Genomic DNA, 19,204 nt, shown 5'->3' on the forward strand with positions numbered 1-19,204 from the left:
TATGATGCTCTGCTCTGGACATACCTCTAAGGTAATTACTCTCACATTATGCGGGAGCTATTTGTTAAACTTGTCTCTTGCACAAACACCTAGTAGGCCCCTAGAGGACAGAGACGATGTTCTATTCATCTTCAAAGCACGTATTCAAATATCAAAAAAGACCACGCACAAAAAATTAGCTCTTAAAGCATTTTCAACAATACTTTAATTACATGATAGCTTTTCAGAACTGATAGAAATAAAGGTTTAAAACATCTAGTGTTAAAGCAGAGTATTTACTCTAGGGTGCAAATAAGCCTCAGGATTTAATAGGCTAGTATCACAGAGATTATGTGTTTACACTCCCAGTAAGAAGAACTAGTAACTGTCACCTACTCTGTACTCAGTTTCTATGTGGAGAAACTGAGGCTCTCAGAAGTTGAGTAATTTCCACACCATCACACATGTAGAAACAGGTGAAGCTAGGAAGTGGTGGAGTCGGGTATGACTATAAACTCCACGTTCTTTCTGCAATATTAAGCAGCCATTAAATATTACCTTTATCTGTGCCACTCTGTATAATAAGCGTAATTCTGATTTGTAGAGGACTTTCATAAAGTACAAACAATATGATCAATGTGAAAGTACTCTGAAAAGTATAAAAGTGTTCTACAAATCATGAAAGACTATATACTTTTTAAAAAGTTGTCGTCTATGTATCTTTCTAATTTGCCCGACTCTCAAACTCATTTTAAAGGAGTCAGGTTGGCGTTACCCCCCATTTTAATAGATGAAGGGAGTCTAAAACTCAGAGAGGGTAACTAGCTTGAGTGGCAAAGACAGGCTAGATTCTAAATCTTTTCTTCTGTTTTTATTTCTAATACATCCTAACGCATCTAAATGTAAAGTAGTGGATCTTTTAAGAATACATATTCACTTAATATGTTGAAATTGGGTTATATGTTAGTATGTATTTTAAATTTTACTTGGGGACGGATATTTTAGTCCATTATTTTAATTTTATAATGTACACATTGTACTTCACTAATTAGGAACACACTTATTCTGGAAAATGAGGTGCACTCATTGGCTTCTCACATAACACAACAAAAATGGTAAAACTATCTTTCATGAACTTCCGTAGTGTATTTAAAACCTAAAGTGAAGCTATGCAGAATAAATAGGTCTTTTTTGTGTGTATCCTCAATAAATATCCTCATTTAAAAAAACAAAACTTGTTCCTTAGTTTGCTGTCTCAGAGAAATATGAGATAACACTAAAAATATGAGCGGCTAAGATTATGTGCCAGTACCTGACGTGCATTAAGCATCCTCTCCATCACTGTAAAGCGCCTCAAGTTAGTACTCCTGGCTATCTTCAGTGTTACAGATGAGTAAATGGAAGTGCGCTGTGGTTAAGTGAAGTGTGCAGTTACACAGGTTAAGTGGTAGGACTGGAATTCCAACCCCAGGTCATTCTGACTTTAAAACGTGTATTTTTATAAGACTATGCAAGATCTCAACAATTTTCAAATGTAGTGGGATGCTAAGTTAGGGTTGCTTGGAGTAAATAAATGAGAGAATTCTGAATAGGAAAAGACAGGCTCCCAAATGAATATAAACAGACTGGTACAAATTCTCAAAGGATTCCAGAAAACTATTTTAACACCAAAAAATTGACTGAAGTGAGAAGAGTAAAATAAACTTTCAATTCTATTAAAAAAAAAACTGTGCTAATAAACTCTATATATTTGGAAAGATGTTACATTATTACGATGCCATAATAACCCTTAAACTGTTTGCTCAGAATTATATTTTATTTATAAATTCAATTTTTTTCCTGCAATATAGAGAGAATATCCATTTGGATTCATCTATTCATTGTTGGTTTTATGACTTAATTTTTAATTATTTTCATAATCAAAAATTATATAGTAGCAGTATTATTACAATGATTACAATTCAGTCTTATTACAGTAAAGCTGAAGTCATTGTAACACTGTAATTTCCCCTAGAATCCTTGGTTGTATGGATGTTCCTACTGACTTCACTTTTTAGGAGAGGGGAAGGGCACTGAGATGTGAATAGTCACAGCTGATATATCATTTTTTCCCCAATGGAGCTTATTTTGAAACTGTTTACACAGCAAACATATGTTTACCCAGATTTTAGGCTACAGATCAATAATGGCAAAAAAAATCTATGGGTTCATTTATTTACACTTTAAATGAGATCGTGATCTTTCACACCAAAGATCTTTATTATTATCTTTAATACTACTACCATTATTTTGACTTTGGATAACTGTTGGAAGGGCAGTTAATGTCTCAAGCCACCCCTTGGAAGTAGTAAAGCTTTGAAAAACTAAAAATGATTAGACTCTCTCACATTTGGCTATTATTTTTAAACTGTTACACATAATTTTTTAAAAGTAAAATTTTACAACAGATTTACAGAAAAGTTGTGAAGATAGCACAGAGCATTCCCATATACTCCCAGATATGTTGGCTACTATTTTTACCTAATAAATGTGAACTGTGTTATCTAATCAAATAACATAAGAATGAATATTTCCAAAGAAGATAAATATATAACAGGAAACAAAGTGTTAAATAAAATGATACATTGGTACAAGATCCGGAGTACAATGATTTTTACTAACTTTAGAAGAATAAAGTTTTCTAAAGTAAAAATGTTTAAAAACTGTTTTAAGCAGATTTCTAAGTACAAAGGCATGAAAACAAATCTAAGGTTCAATATTATGAAGTTCATTGTGTCCCATTTCACAGACAACCTAATAAAATGGCAAATCTTGACTCCACTTATATTAAATCCCAAATGTTTAAGTCCCTAAAACTACTAACTGAAACCCAAAGTAAATTACCAAATTACAAAAAACAGCTCAAACAGTTTTAAAAAAGAACACAAATGAAACATTAAAAGCAAATGAAATTTTTATAAAGAAAAAAGAAACTAATAAAAACCTGTGGTATGGTGGGTAGGATGACAGTATTCTCAGCAGGGACTGGCAGGACAGGGATCACAGGGACAGTGGGAGGAGAGGGAAGAACAGCTTCTGTTGGCTAAAAATCATCAATGACAAAAAATCAGGAAAAACACCAAAATAAAAGGGAAACACATAACAAAAAGCTGTGCCATAAAGATAAATTATAGTTTTCAGAAATAACTATGCAACAGGAAAAACATTAATACATTACACTAATATAAATGAGAAAATATTCTCTAGAAATTGTTTTAGAAAGTTATACCCCCATAATAATTTTAATGATTCTGTAATTAAAATGAATGCCTACTCTTTAGATGCTTAAATCATAATAATAAAAGATTATCATTTACAATATTCCCTCCTTCTCTGGGAGATAAGACACTTGCTTCACAGACAGACTGCAAAATATTTTTTCTAGCACTCAGAATACATCTCACTACTTTCCTCTATGCATTCAGAAAACTAAAAGTAATTTTATTAGCCCAATCAGGCAGACAAAGAGAGTTTACAAATCCATGATACTAACTTCTGTTATCAAGAACAGTAATAATTTGCCTCAACATGCCTGTAATTAATTCAACTAACATTGATTGTCTGTTACATGCCAGACATATCTGGCAAAAATGAAAAAACAACGTAGAGAGAACCTGGTATAAATTAAACTAAGAAGTTCACTGTTTATCTGGCTTGTTATTTTTAAAAGGATGAAACTGGAACACAGGAAAGTTGTTTAGTAATAAGACCCATTTGCTATATAAATAAAATATCTTATATATGTAAGAAAAACACTAAAATCAAGCAGATGAGGACAGCCTGCCTTAACAGGCCTTAAAACAGGAAGAACAAATTGCCAGACTAAAAAAAGGGCTTATCTTCATTCATAAATGCAAAATAAAATGGCAATGATCTTTTTTGCCTACCAAATTAGTCAAATTAAGATTTATTAACAATGTATGGAGTCTCTTCAACAATGGTGCTGAGACAACTGGATATCCACATGCAAAAGATGAAGGTCTATAGACCCCCATCTCACATTATATATAAAAATTAACTCAAAATTGATTAACAACATAAATATGAGATTTGAAAACATAAAACTCTTACAAGAGAACATAGGGTTAATCTTTGTGACCTTGGATTTGGTAATGGAACCTTAGAAAACATAAATGATGAAAGAAAAAAATCAATTAGACTCTAACAGAATTAAAACCTTTTGTGCACCAAAGGGCATTACCAAGCAAGTGAAAAGACAGCCTACACAATGGGAGAAGGTATTTGCAAATCATACACCTGATAAGGGTTTAATATCCAGAACATTTAAAGACTCTTACAACGCAACAACACAAAGAGAAACAACCCAATTAACGAATGTGTGAAGAGCTTGAATAATTTCTGCTAAGAAGGTATACAAGTGGCCAATTAGCACACGAAAAGATGCTCGACATCATTAGTCCTTAGGGTAATACAAATAAAAGCTATAATGAGAGATTACTTCACCACTACAAGGGAAGTGTCTAATTAAAACAAAACAAAAAACAAAGTAACAAGTGGTGGCAAGGATGTGGAGAAACTGGAACTCTGGTACAACGCTGGTGGGAAATGTAAAATGGTACAGCTTCTGAGGAAACTTTTAGTGGTTTCTTAAAAACCAACCATAGAATCAGCATCTGATCTAGCAATTGGGTAGGTAAATATGCACTGGGTAGGCATATTCCCAAAAGTGAGAGCAAGGACTTGGACACTTGTATGCCAGTGTTCAATGCAGCATCACACACAACAGTCAAAAGGCGGAAAGAAACCACGTGTCTATCAGGAGATGAACGGATACACAAAACGTGATAATATACACACAATGGGTATGATTTTTTTTTTTTTTTTGAGATGGAGTCTCGCTCTGTTGCCCAGGCTGGAGTGCAGTGGTGCTATCTCAGCTCACTGTAACGTCTGCCTCCCGGGTTCAAGCAATTCTCTGCCTCAGCCTCCCAAGTAGCTGGGATGACAGGCACCTGCCACCATGCTCAGCTATTTTTTTTTTTTTTTTTTTTGTATTTTTAGTAGAGACAGGGTTTTACCATCTTGGCCAGGCTGGTCTTGAACTCCTGACCTTGTGATCCACCCACCTTGGCCTTCCAAAGTGTTGAGATTACAGGTGTGAGCCACTGCACCCGGCCCTAGGAATAAAATTCTTAATCATGCTAGAAGATGGATGAGCCTTTAAAACATTAAGTGAAATTAGCCAGACACAAAAGGATAAATATTGCATGATTCCACTTAAAAGACTAGTAAGTTATACATATTTTACCAATAAAAAATATTCCAAAAAAGCTTTTAAAAATGCATGAAAACTGGTCCTCTCACACTGCTGTTGGATATACAAATTCACATAAACTTTAGGGAAAGTAATTTGGCAGTAAATATCTAGAGCTTTAAAAATGTCTAAACTTGGCCAGGCACAGTGGTTCACACCTGTAATCTCAGCAGTTTGGGAGGCCGATGCGGGTGGATCGCGAGGTCAAGAGTTCAAGACCAGCCTGGCCAACATGGTGAAACTCCATCTCTACTAAAAAAAAAAATACAAAAATTAGCCGGGCGTGGTGGCCCATGCATGTAATCCCAGCTACTTGGGAGGCTGAGACAGGAGAATTGCTAGAGCCTGGAAGGTGGAGGTTGCGGTGAGCCTAGATTGCGCCATTGCACTCCAGCCTGGGCAACAGAGTGAGACTCTGTCTCCCTCTCCTCAAAAAAAAGTCTAAACTCTTTGACTTAGTAATTCTAGAAATCTACCCTAAGGAAATAATTTTAAAAGCCTATGTTTTAAGGTACTCTCATAAGGTGTTCTAAGGTTTTAAGATAGTCTTTTGAACACTGCTTCTATTTGGTAAATCGTGGAATATTTGAAATACCCAAAGGTGTCAGAATTGTTAAGTAAAAAAGTAAAAAATGAAAACTATATGAGATTGAGGCTGGGCATGGTGGCTCACGCCTGTAATCCTAGCACTTTGGGAGGACGCGGCAGGCAGATCACCTGAGGTTAGGAGTTCGAGACCAGCCTGGTCAACATGGCAAAACCCCGTCTCTACTAGAAAAAAAAAAAGAAAAAAAATACAAAGATTAGCTAGGTGCGGTGGTGCATGCCTGTAGTCCCAGCTACTCGGGAGGGTGAGTCAGGAGAACTGCTTGAACCCAGCAGGTGGAAGTTGCAGTGAGCAGTGAGATCACGCCACTGTACTCCAGCCTGGGCAACAGAGCAAGACTATCTCAAAAAAAAAAAAAAAAAAAAAAAAAGAAAGAAAAGAAAATTATATGAGATTATCATACAGAAATTTAAAATTATCAGTACGAACAGTTTATAAATTATATGGGACATTGCTTATGACAAAACATTAAGTAAAAAAGGGAAGATGAAACTCACATAAAAAATGGAAAGAAATGTCTGAAAAATTAATCTCTGGGGTGGGATCATGAGTGCCTTTCTCTATCGCTGCTTCTTTATTCTGAATTATACTTTTCCAGTTGTTGACAAGGAATACACAGTGGCGTTATTAATATAAACGCAAGGGGAAGGATGGGAGATCTATTGTGAATATTAACAGAAAAACAATTATTATGATCTTTAAGTGTCATTCTCTAGAAAACAAACTGAAAATGTATTTCACACTTTGGACTCCTGTTACCTGGATTTATTATTTCCTGTAGAAAGAGATTTTTAAAGCATTGGATTTTGTGTTTTCTCTTTCTTTTCAATGTTCCCAGTCTGGGATGATGAAAAGTTCTGAAGATTGAGAGTGATGATACTTGCACAACACTGTGAATGTACTTAATGCCACTGAATTGTACATTAACAAATGGCTAAAATGGTAAACTTGATGTAAACTTTAACACAATAAAAAAGTATATTATGAATAAAGCCTCCGTGGGTTTAGCTTGGGACTCCAATCACCATTTATATATTGTTCCTGGAGAAAAAAAATACTGAATTCCACATTATGAGCTCAAAATTAATAACAATCGTAACTGATACTCACTGCAATATTTACATGGCCTTCTAAGAATGTTTGAAAACCCATAGGTTCTGACTTCTGATTTATGAATGCATAAGAAAAGCGTGGTGGTTTTGTAAGAACTGTGCTTGGATCAAGTGGATATACACATGGAAAAATCAAACAAATACTGATTCCTACCCTTAAACTATACATAAGATTAATTTCAGCTGGTTTGCTGACATAATTGAGAGAAGTAAACAATATAAGGCTTCTAGAGGATGATATGGTAGAGTATCATCACGACCTTGGTGCAGATGACCTCCTGAATAGGAAAGTGCATGTTGCTGAAGCTCACGCAGGGTGAGGAAAGCATCTGTGGGCAGGGAGTGGAAGGGAGGCAATAGCCTGGCAAAGGGTGCTGGAGCCTCAGCATGGTGACGAGGGTGTCTACATGGACAAAGCCGTGGCGGCAGCCTGATGTGTGTGGTTGGAACCCAAGTGAGACAGATAGCATCTATGAGGCAGTAGCTGCAGTCTGGCATAAGGTTTTGTGCTGTCAGTGGACTAAATGGGATCTTCTGGAGCCTGAGCAGCGTGAGAAGGGCGTCCAACTAGGGCAGCAATGATGACAGGAGATTGCTTATATACAGGGCGTTCTGGTCCAATAAATAAATACATGAAGGATACTGACAGCAGGTTTCCTTGTGTCAGAAAAGGCAGTTATAAATATGAAAAGATAGAAAATTAGCATGAGACCTATGGTGTTACACTAAAATTGGAGGTATTGGTATAAACAGTGTTCAATATATACAGATAAATACAAAAATAAATAGAGACATAAATGTGTGTGTATACATGTGCACAGGTCTGCTAACTATGAGGACCTGGATGCAGCTAACAGCTCAACAGCACGAATACACCTGGCATCCAAATCTTGATTTCTAAATATTCATTCTGCAATTTAAAACAACACAACATGGCCGGGCACGGAGGCTCATGCCTGTAATCCCAACACTTTGGGAGGCGGAGGTGGGTGGATCATCTGAGGTCAGGAGTTTGAGACCAGCCTGGCCAACATGATGAAACTCTGTCTCTACTAAAAATACAAAAAATTAGCTGGACATGGTGGCGGGCACCTGTAATCTCAGCTACTTGGGAGGCTGAGCCAAGAGAATCGCTTTGAACCCAGGAGGCGGAGGTTGCAGTGAGCCAAGATCACGCCATTCCACTCCGGCCTGGGCAGTAAGAGCAAAACTCCGTCTCGGGGGGAAAAAAACCACAACACAAAACCAAACAAAACCAAACCACGGGTCTTTGAAGAAATGGCTGACTCCAGTGCTAGAGCTCAGCAAGCACAAGATGAGTGCAGACATCTTGCTGTACCAGAAAATAAGGGAAGTACTCAAAGAGGATGACAAAGGACACAGAAGTTGGCTTGAAGGGCTGCCACTGGCCAGACTGGGAACATTCTGTAACTCAATGATAACAATGGCATAACATCCACTGAATAAAATAGGAATCTGGGAGCCCATACTGATATAAATAAATACATCAATAAATAAATGAAGATAAGAGCATTTTCTTACAACAAAATGCTAACTAAAAATGTAATGATGGAATTATAAAATCATCATTTGGCAGCCATCATAGTCATAGAGTAATTCATTCAAGAAATATTAATGAACATTAAAACTTCCTGTTGCCAAGTGAAACGTCCATTCCAGTGGATGAATGGGATATGGGATATACTCGTACAAGTGTCTCCTTTCAAAGCGTTAATGACAGTGGAGAAATCTGCAGACAATATCTGAATCAAGTGATCAAAGTTAACATCACCAGTAACGGGAAAAATCAAAATCATATATCATGTGATAAAATGTAATGAGGGTACAATACTTCCAGGATATTTCTACCAAAGGTATATAACTTGAATCTAATCATTAAACATCAGACAAACCCAAATTGAGTGATACATTACAAAGTAACTGGCTGCAGTCATCAAAAGTGTCAAAGTCATGAAAGTCTAACGTTATTTTTAATTCAATTTTATTCTAGTTTAAAAACAACTTTACTGAGATAGAAGTGATATAAAAAACTGTACATATTTAAGGTATAGAATTTGATGAGTTTGCACATAGGCATACACCTATGAAGCCACTGCCATAATCAAAGTAACAAACGTATCTATCACCTCTAAAAGCTTCCTTGTGCCTCTGTTGTTTTTTGTTTTGTTTTGGTTCTTTTAAGGACACTAAAGTTTATTTTTTAAGTGTTTGAAAATGTCACAAATGTAATATGTTTTCTTATTAATAGTCTCCAGCCCTAACAATAGGATAATAGCTGATTAATAATCTACTTTGATAGCCAAAATAAGACAAAAGTACATGCTTGTGTCAAATTTCAAACCAAAGCACAAAAATTTTCTCCACTGGGCAGGTGCTCTCCAAAACCCTTTATGATAAACCATGAATCCTTTAATGTTACATTTTAATCCCACTTGTAACCCTCTGTCTCTGAGCCTCTTCTAGAATCACCTTCTTTAGACGAGGATGTGAATACCATTAAAAAAAATTCCCAGTTTACAGCATCTTAACCCATCCCCCTCTCTACAGGGCACTGACCAAGTTCCTTGAAGAACATAGGCCCCTGCCTCTTCCTTAAGGCCAACACCGCTGAGAAAGTCAACGACGCATCAACACACACGATTCCCTAATCACAACTGATAACCAATTCTGGTAACAAACAATTACAGAACAACAAAGTAATTCATTTAGTTCACTTGAAACAAAAATGCAGCTCTAAACAAATAATAATCAAATGAAGGCTGACTGATGAGGAACAGCAAAGATAACAGATCTGATCACAGGATGCTTTGGGCAAAGGATTTAGAGCAGGGTAAAACTCCAGGGAGCTGTATAAGATTCTAAATTAGAAAATGTCAAACTTAAGATTCTAACATAAATAATGAAGCAGCAATATACAGTAACCATTATATTTTGGTTATTACAGAATTCAGTATGGCATTTTGAACTTGAAAAATCTTATATAACTATTTCATTAGACAGTGACTGTTATGCCATCATCCTTGTTTTGCTCCATTTGTATCACTCAATAAGATCAGATCTAAAGTTTTTCTGTTGTTGTTTTAAAAAAAAATCTTGACCATGTGACTAGCAACGGTCTCAGTTGTTTCTATCCACAGCAACATCATGGAATCATTAGCCTCTGAGGCTGCCTTCAGAGACTTGTTTCCATGGCAACAGAGGCTATGATATTAACACCGTCACAAGGAAATTGTAAATTTCTGCAGAAAATTGTAAATTTCTATAAAATTGGATATATTGTACATATTTTAAAGTACCTTTTAAAAACCAGTATCAAATGGATGGCTATCTGAACAAATGTTTAAAGTGATTTGTTTTTAGAGATTAATTTTCTCTATAGCTTTATATTTTAAATCTAATTTAAGATCTTAAAATTATAAAAGCAGCACTTAAAACAGATTTTCATAAAGTGGTCTGACAACTCACTACATACAGCCATTTGCATCTGTTCTGCACATCCACATTTATGACCATGTACCGCCCTCCCTCACTTTGATTCATTGAAAAATAAATGTATATTGAATGAGCCTACTACTTTTATTAAAGACTTTTCTGCTTAAAGCACTCAAGTGGTTTTCATTATGTGCATATGAACCCTGATTAATACAGGAAGAGATAGAAGGGACAATTAGGAGTTTACTGTAATAATCCAGCTGAAAGGTTATTGGTGGCTTAAACTGAATGGTGGTAATGGACATATGAGCAGTCAAATCAAGATACATTTTGAATGTAGAGTTGGTATATCTTGGTGACTGATGAGAAGTCTGGAGTGAGGAAGGCCTATTAACACCCACAATAGCCACTAAAAATGATCTTTTATACAAGAGTTCGACTCAGGTATAAAAGAGTTGCAAGGCTATCTAAATATATTTAAAAACATTTTCTCACTAAATAATTTATTAAAATGACTTTCATAGCATAAGATGCAACCCCAAAGACGATAAATGAACATACTATCTGATAGCTAATAATGCTTATATTTTACATTAACACGTTATATGAAGGGGGTAAACTGACCTAAGAATATACACAAAGATTCACTACTGTATCTTTTTAATTCAACTTTTATTTTAAGTTCAGGGGTACATGTGCAAGCTTGTTACACAGGTAAACTTGTGTCACTGGGATTTGTTGTACAGATTATTTCATCACCCACATATTAAGAATAGTACCCATTTAGTTATTTTTCCGGATCTTCTCCCTCCTCCTACTCTCCACCCCTCACACCGGCCCCAGTGTGTTGTTCCGCTCTATGCGTCCACCTGTTCTCATCACTTAGCTCCCACTTATAAGCGAGAACATGCGGTATTTGATTTTTTGTTCCTGCATTAGTTTGCTAACGATGACGCCCTCCAGCTCCACCCATGTTTCTGCAAAGGACAAGATCTCATTCATTTTTATTGTTGCATAGTATTCTGTGGTGTGTATGTGCCACATTTTCTTTATCCAGTCTACCATTGATGGGCATTTAGGTTGACTGCATGTCTTTGCTACTGTGAATAGTGCTGCAATGAACCTAAGCGTTCATGTCTTTATAACAGAACAATTTATATTCCTTTGAGTATACACCCAGTAATAGGATTGCTGGGTTGAATTGTATTTCTGTTTTTAGGTCTCTGAGGAACCACCACATTGTCTTCCATAATGGTTGAACTAATTTACACTCCCACCAACAGCGTATAAGTGTTCCTTTTTCTCCACAAACTTGCCAGCATCTCTTGTTTTGATTTTTTAATAGTAGCCATTCTGAATGGTGTGAGATGGTATCTCGTTGTGGCTTTGATTTGCATTTCTCTAATGATCAGTGACGCTAAGCTCTTTTCCATGACTGTTGGCCACTTTTGAACAGTGTCTGTTTACGTCCTTTACTCTCTTTTAATAGGACTGTTTTTCTCTTGTAAATTTCTTGAAGTTCCTTATAGACGCCGGATATTAGACGTTTTTCAGTTGCACAGTTTGCAAAAATTTTCTTCCATTCTGTAGGTTATCTGTTCACTCTGTTGACAGCTTCCTTTGCTGTGCAAAAGCTCTTTAATTAGATCCCACTTGTCAACGTTTGCTTTTGTTGCAATTGCGTGGTGTCTTCATGATGAACCCTTTGCCTGTTCCTATATCCAGAATGGTACTGCCTAGGTTGTCTTCTTAGGTTGTCTTATAGCTTTGGGTTTCACATTTAAGTCGTTAATCTATCTTGAGTTAATTTTTGTATGCACACTTCCATATTTTTAGAGAAAATGAGATATATGAATTAGCAAATCTTTTGGTACCAATATCTTAGATGGCAAGGAAAAGTATCAACTGTCGGGTCACTGTGGGTTAGTAAGGATCTTATTTTGGTTTTGTATGGCATAATTAATATTCCTAATCTAAGTTCTTTGGTTCTTTGTTTAAAGATGTATTATGCTGTAATGTGGCATGTTTCTCTGATTAAATGTCAAAGAAGCTATTTAAAAGTAAGAGAGAAACTAAAAAAAACTGCAAGGCTTTTGAATGTTTATAGAAGGATAAAATATAGCACAGTAGATTTATAAAAACTCTGCTTAGGAATCACTGTACTCAACGGGGGCCCAGTACCTTCAGAAAAAGCTGATTTTTATGGTTTAAATCTGTTTTTTTATTCAAATGTCCTTTGGTCCTGTCACTGCAAACAGGTATCTTTCACATAAGCCGGTATAGTAAAAAAACCAACAATATGTTATTTGAACCAGCTTCATATGACTTCCATGTCATAACTATCTCACAAGCAAACAATTATAAAACTAAACACATTTTTAAACATATCACTAAGGGTATCAAAATCATTAAATTTAAAACAAAACAAGGTAAATAGGAAAACAGATCTAGCAATTAATTCCATTACAGAAACATGAGTACAAGTGTGTTAGTTCACACAGACAGATCATCTAGTTCATGAATCTATCTCTACCTGTGAAACTCACAATATTCAGTTAAGGTTTCTCATCCCTCCAGTATGAAAAGACAGTATTCTATCAGCATTCAGATGACAATCTTGTCCTAGTAAAGGATGAGCCAAACACGAAACATTTAAAAGTAAACAGAGACTAAAACTTCAATATATGGTTACATAATTGACAAATGGGGATAAAATTACCAAATGCAATAATGTGCTTTTTTACCTGATTTTTATCAGAATGTGGCTAGAGAAATAAGCAAAACCACAGACTTCATGACTAATAACCTAAAATGGGCCCTTAATGCTTCCCAGTAATCAGATTTGCCTTGTATTATTCACCCTCTACAAGTCTGTAATGATTCAGGTCCCTGTTATCACTCTCTCAAGTTGCTTTCTTCTATTTCCCCCACACAAATACACACATTTTCTATTGTTTCTTTCCTTTATTTTTCCTCCAGAATACCATATACACTCATACGTCACATATCAACATTTTGGTTAATGATGGTCCACATGTATAAAATTATAATGGAGCTGAAAAATTTCTACTTCCTAGTGATGTCATAGCCATTGTAATGCTGCAGTATAATGTATTACATTTGTGGTGACGCTGGCGTAAACAAATATACTTCACTGCCAGTCGTACAGAAGTATAATACATATAATTATGTACAGTATATAATACTTCAGAATGATAATTAACAACTATTTTACTGGTTTGTATATTTATTATACTATACTTTTTATCTTCTGTATATTTATTATATACAAAAATAAATATACACCGTATTCCCATTAACTGACATGTGACTCTATTTTGGATAATTATATTTATTATCTGTCTTCTTCTACTTAGAGCAGATTTCTGTTGTTCACTCCTATATGCCCAGTGCCTAGAAAAGTGCACACAGGAAGTATTTAATATATATTTGTTGAATGAATAAAACCATGCGACTGTCAAAAGAAATCAACTTAATCAGCACTCTAAAATGACTTGAGCAATAGATTGGGTAGGTACAGTCTTCCTTCCCCTACCCACTTTCATGCAATATACATAGTAGACATTGCTAAAAGGTTATTTCTGTGTTTCTGGGCAGCCACCACCAATCAGAAGGCGTTCAAGATGTTTTACAGTTTGATAACCTTAGAACAGAAGTTTCAAAATGTAAAAAATTGCCAGTTTCATGTTGTTCTCTATCTAGCAATAACGAATTGCCTAATAATGTCCCATTTGAAAATAAACATGTCTTGGTCAAGCATATTTGCTTAAAATATTTTCATCGCTTTTCTATTCAAACTGCATTAGGAAGTACAACTTCTTACTGAGGGCTCATATTTAAAATCCATGGTGCCCTTCCTCTGAGCTTCCACTAATTTCAGCTTGGGTCCTTTGTTCCCCTACAGGTAGCTACTTCTGTAAGTTAGTCTCGATTTTACCTTGGCATTCTCATTTTGCCTTTCCAGTTCTCCAATACTCATCTAACCAATCCCATGTAGTGTATTTTTATTGTTAGTTGCTGTGGTTTCTGTTTCCCTGGCTGCACCCTATTAAAGTTACCAACCCTCCAGCTAAAACATGGTTGCTTCTCCGTATCTCTAGATTCCTCATTTAAAGGTCAGAATATTTTGCTGAAATGAAAATGATGGTGGTGGCGGTGGTGGTGGTGGATAAAAGGGTAGTTGATAAAGATGATGATGACCTCACTGATGTAATTAATGTATTATAATAAGTGCTTTGCACATATTGTCTCATTTAATTCTCATTAAATTTTGATGTAGATAACACTTTCATCCCCATTTTCTACAGATGAGGAGACAGACTCCGCATTGAGGTAATTTGCCCAAGGTGGCACAGGCGATATGGCAGAATATAAATTTAAATCCAGGTCATCACCCTCCAAAGACGGTACACTTACCCAGTACTCTTTACTTATCTCTTTAAAATAGTTCAAAAAGAGATTTTGTCTTTACTGTTACCACTACATTTTACTGCAAAGACAATATATATTACCTGTAAAAAGAAATACATACTGCATCAATCCTTAGATGAGGGGTTAGCAAACATTTTTGGAAATGACAAAAAAAGAAGCGTTATGGACCATGCAGTAATTGTTGCAACTATCCAACACTGCTATTGTAGTTCAAAAGTAGTCATACACAATACACAAATAGGCATGGCTGTATTCCAATAAAACTTTATTTACAAGCCAGGCATGGTGGCTCATGCCTGTAATAATCCCAACACTTTGGGAGGCCGAGGCAGGCAGATCACATGAGGGCAGTAGTTCAAGACCAGCCTGGCCAACATGGCGAAACCCAATCAGTCAGGTATGGTGGTGCACATCTGTAATCCCAGCTACTTAGGAGGCTGGGGCATAAGAATCACTTGAACCTGGGAGGTGGAAATTGCAGTGGGCTGAGATCGCGCCACTGCACTCCAGCCTGGGCGACACAGTGAGACTCTGTCTCAAAAACAAAACAAAACATTTATTTACAAAAACAGGTGGCAGGCTACATTTGGCCTACAGATTGTAGCTTGCTGACTCCTGCTTTAGCTGCTTTTAAAAAAGGAGAAAGAAAAGGCTAATTAAGTCAATGAAGAAAATAGAAAATGGCTTTAAGACACCTAAGTTAACTTTTACTAACTATAAATGGTTTAATTCTGTTGCAATTCTTAGTCTACAATAAAAATAAGCCAATTCTCTCTCCCCAAAAACCATGGAAGCGACAATTTAAAAAACAAGGAAACAAGATATACATACGGAAATTTCAAGTTTCACCTACAGTTCTTTAAAATATCTTTAAAAAGTCTATATAATAAAGCTGTGCTCTTACAACTGAAAACATTTTGCCTCTATACTGAATATAGCCTCTTCCAGTTTGGGAAAAAAGTGATGAAAATGATATGATTTTTATTCTCTTTTCTTTGTTCTCCCTTCAAAATCCTGCTATGGTACTTAGTTTGGCTAAAGCAATTAATTCTTAATATTGATATGCATCTTGTTTGTTTTCCCTCTATCTTACAAAATACTTTCCAACTGATTTCTTTCCAAATGTATAACCCTTTGATACATCAGATCATCCTACCAAGATTAGTCAGATTTATATACAGATAAATGAGGGTGGGATCTGTTTTAATTTAAATGCCAGTTTATTGCTCTTGAACGTGGCTGTTAAAAAAAATTAACAAATAATTAAACACCAGGTTATAATCCCCAATTCTTTTTCTCAGAACAACAAAACAACACAAATTGTAAAGCAATCATTTGGTTCCACTCTGTCACAGCTGTAACTTCTTCACATTTCAAAGCTGCTCCAGTCAAGAAGTCAGAGTTTTGATTTCACAGATACTGAAAATACTGTTCAGAAATGCTACCAAATTGGGGCTTAAAGGAAAAAGAATGAATAGGAAGTGCTCCTGTTACGAAGTGAGGAGGGAAAATCTTTTAAATAAATGCCTGGAGGGGCAAGTTGCGTATAGGCTTCTATAAAATTCCACTGCTCCCAGGTGGCACTGCCAGTTGGTTTGTATTTGCATACGCCTGTTAAAATTACCACATCAGTTGGTTTAAAGTTTTCTTTAAAAGGTGGTAATTTTAGGCTACTGTTCTCTACATAGTCTGAACAACTATTTTTACCTTTATCAAAATTCTAAACTTTGCTATAAAAATGGAGGGCTGGAAATGTTATCTAAATAATAGTGCCAGGAAGTACAAGGAATAATTTAAGAAAATTTCTTTAAAGAGACTGATACTAAGTAAAATTTTCATGATAAAAATTTAAGTTCTTCAGATATGTAAGAGTATAAATGCTTCACAATTTTTTCACAGAAGGATCTGAATTACTTCTGAAATTCACAACTTTACAAAATCTGGTAACATAGACTTGCTAATTTTTAAGCCATAGTGTTACATAAAAATGGCTTGGGAAATTTACAGTGATCCAACAATATTTAGAAGTTCCAAACTTCCACTTCGTCAACAGCAGATTAAATAAAAATTAACACCTGTATAACATCTGTTTATTCATTCAACAAATATTTATCAAGTGCATTCTCCATGCGAGGCTCTGGGGATACCAAGGGAAAAAACCACACACCCTGTAGCATCAGCTCTTGTGAAACTTACAGTTTAGTGGCTGACATTAAACAAAATCATTATCCAAATGACTACTGAATTAGAGTCGTGATAAGAGGTATGAAGTACAATTCTCATGCAAACATTACTTGAAAATACAGGAGAAAAATCTTGCTCAGGCTGACTTGCCCTGATCCCATGAGCATGTTCAGTCACTTTTCAGCACTGTTATTAACACATTATTTTAAAGGTTAACTTTAAAACTTCTCTGAATATATTTAGAATATATAAATTATAGCCTGTGAAACTTCTTTTTGCCTATCTATCCTTGACAGAAACGCCATCTAAACAATCAAGACACTATACAGAAGCTACAAAGATGAATAAAACACATTTCCTAACTATAAAGACCTTATATCATAAATTTCAAATGTCTTCAAGCTAAGCCAATCTAATCTACATTAAGACACCAATTTTATAGTTTTTAATAGACTTTATATATTTTTTTAGAGCAGTTTTAGCTCCCATATGCCCCCTGCTCACACACATAAACTATCCATAATCAACATCCCTGCATTTCTAATGTACATTTGTTACAATCAATGAGCCCACACTGACACATCACAAAGTCCATAATTTACATTATGGACTTGACTGTGGGGGCTGGATATTCCATGGGTTTTGACATGTGTTTAATGACGTTTCCGCCATTATAGTATCATACAGAATGGCTTTACTGTCCTAAAAATCCTCTGTGCTCTATTATTTATCCCTCTCACCTAACCCCTGGCAACCACTGATCTTTTTATTGTTTCCATAGTTTTGCCTTTTCCAGAACGTCATCTAGTTGGAAACAAGGGTGTGTATCCTTTTCAGGTTGGCTTCTTTCCCCTGGTAATATTCATTTAAGGTTCCTCCATGTCTTCTCATGGCTTGATAGCTCATTTCTTTTAGTGCTGGGTAATATTCCATTGTCTGAATGCACCACACTTTATCCATGCACACACTGAGGAATATGTTGGTTGCTTCTAGGTTTTGGCAATTATGAACACAGCTGTTATAAACATCTCTGTACAGGTTTTTGGGTGGATGTAAGCTTTCAATTCATTTGGGCAAATACCAAGGAGTACAACTGCTGGATCGTATGGTCAATTTTGTAATTTAAAAAAGCTTATATAACCATTGTAACCAACTACTTTTGGTTTAATCTTCATCTCTATGCTTTTCTAGTGTCCTATTGAACAAATGATATAAATTTTATTTTTATTTTTTATATTATTTTTTATTTATTTTTATTTATTGTACAAATGATAAAAATGTGTTGAAACAGTGTTTAAGAACCAATTTTTGAGTCAGTACATGTAGGTGCACTGTAAAAGTTTCCAGAAAAACAGAAACATAAAATAGATCCTACAATATTTTTTGTGTCAAAGGGGGAACAATTGATTTCCAAGTCTGAGTCATCATATTAATTTCGCAAAGTTAGTAGCCTTTTGAGTAGAAAATTAAGAAACAAATGTGTCTGCCAAGGGTCAGCATCTCACAGCCAGTACAACAGCGTTTCCATCCAAACTGTGAATGTTTGGGGAGTCAATACCAAAGGAGACTATTTCCACCAATTTCTCTGGAAAATAATCTATCAATTAGAGTCAGTATTTTCAAAGCAGTTTAAGAAGATTGTCTACCTACCCTATACATAGTCTACTTTTTAGTACAAAAGCACTACACTAATGAATATGAACAATTCCATTCCTTGGAGATGAAGAAAAAATATTTTATCAAAACACAATTATCATTACACATGAGACAAAATGAATGTAATATGTACCGATAACACGGTTAGGTCAATCAATCTAGGATGGTCCAAGATGGAGATGTCTTGGTGTGAATTTCAGACCTGTTGCCTGGTGGGAATAGTCAGAAAATAAATGGTTATAACAGAGTGACCCCATATGCCTCTATTTACTTGGGAAGTCTGTATTTATGCCTGTTGTCTCACTTTAATTATTAATGATTCCCTCTTTTCATTAAAGTATCCTAGTTTGGTCTGAGTTATATAGTTATCCCAGTTTTCAGGAGATGGAATTCTCTTCTCTCCCTACCTCATTTCCTTGTGTGTATTTCTTCTCAGAGGGCAAGTAA

General features: G+C 35.5%; 1 protein-coding gene across 37 annotated transcripts in view; it reads right to left on the reverse strand.

Annotated features, from left to right (window-relative positions):
• DLG1 (discs large MAGUK scaffold protein 1) overlaps positions 1-19,204 on the reverse strand; it is a 261,372-nt gene that overhangs the window by 115,428 nt on the left and 126,740 nt on the right. For 21 of the 37 annotated variants that reach the window (XM_034957988.3, XM_034957987.3, XM_063602650.1 and 18 more), the window contains one exon: positions 2,963-3,061. The exons of the other annotated variants lie outside the window; for them this stretch is intronic. In XM_034957988.3, coding sequence (XP_034813879.1) covers positions 2,963-3,061 — 99 coding nt within the window. The remainder of the gene's footprint in view (positions 1-2,962; positions 3,062-19,204) is intronic. 37 annotated transcript variants of the gene reach the window in all.

This window comes from Pan paniscus, chromosome 2, assembly GCF_029289425.2.
Source record: "Pan paniscus chromosome 2, NHGRI_mPanPan1-v2.0_pri, whole genome shotgun sequence".
Taxonomy (NCBI): domain Eukaryota; kingdom Metazoa; phylum Chordata; class Mammalia; order Primates; family Hominidae; genus Pan; species Pan paniscus.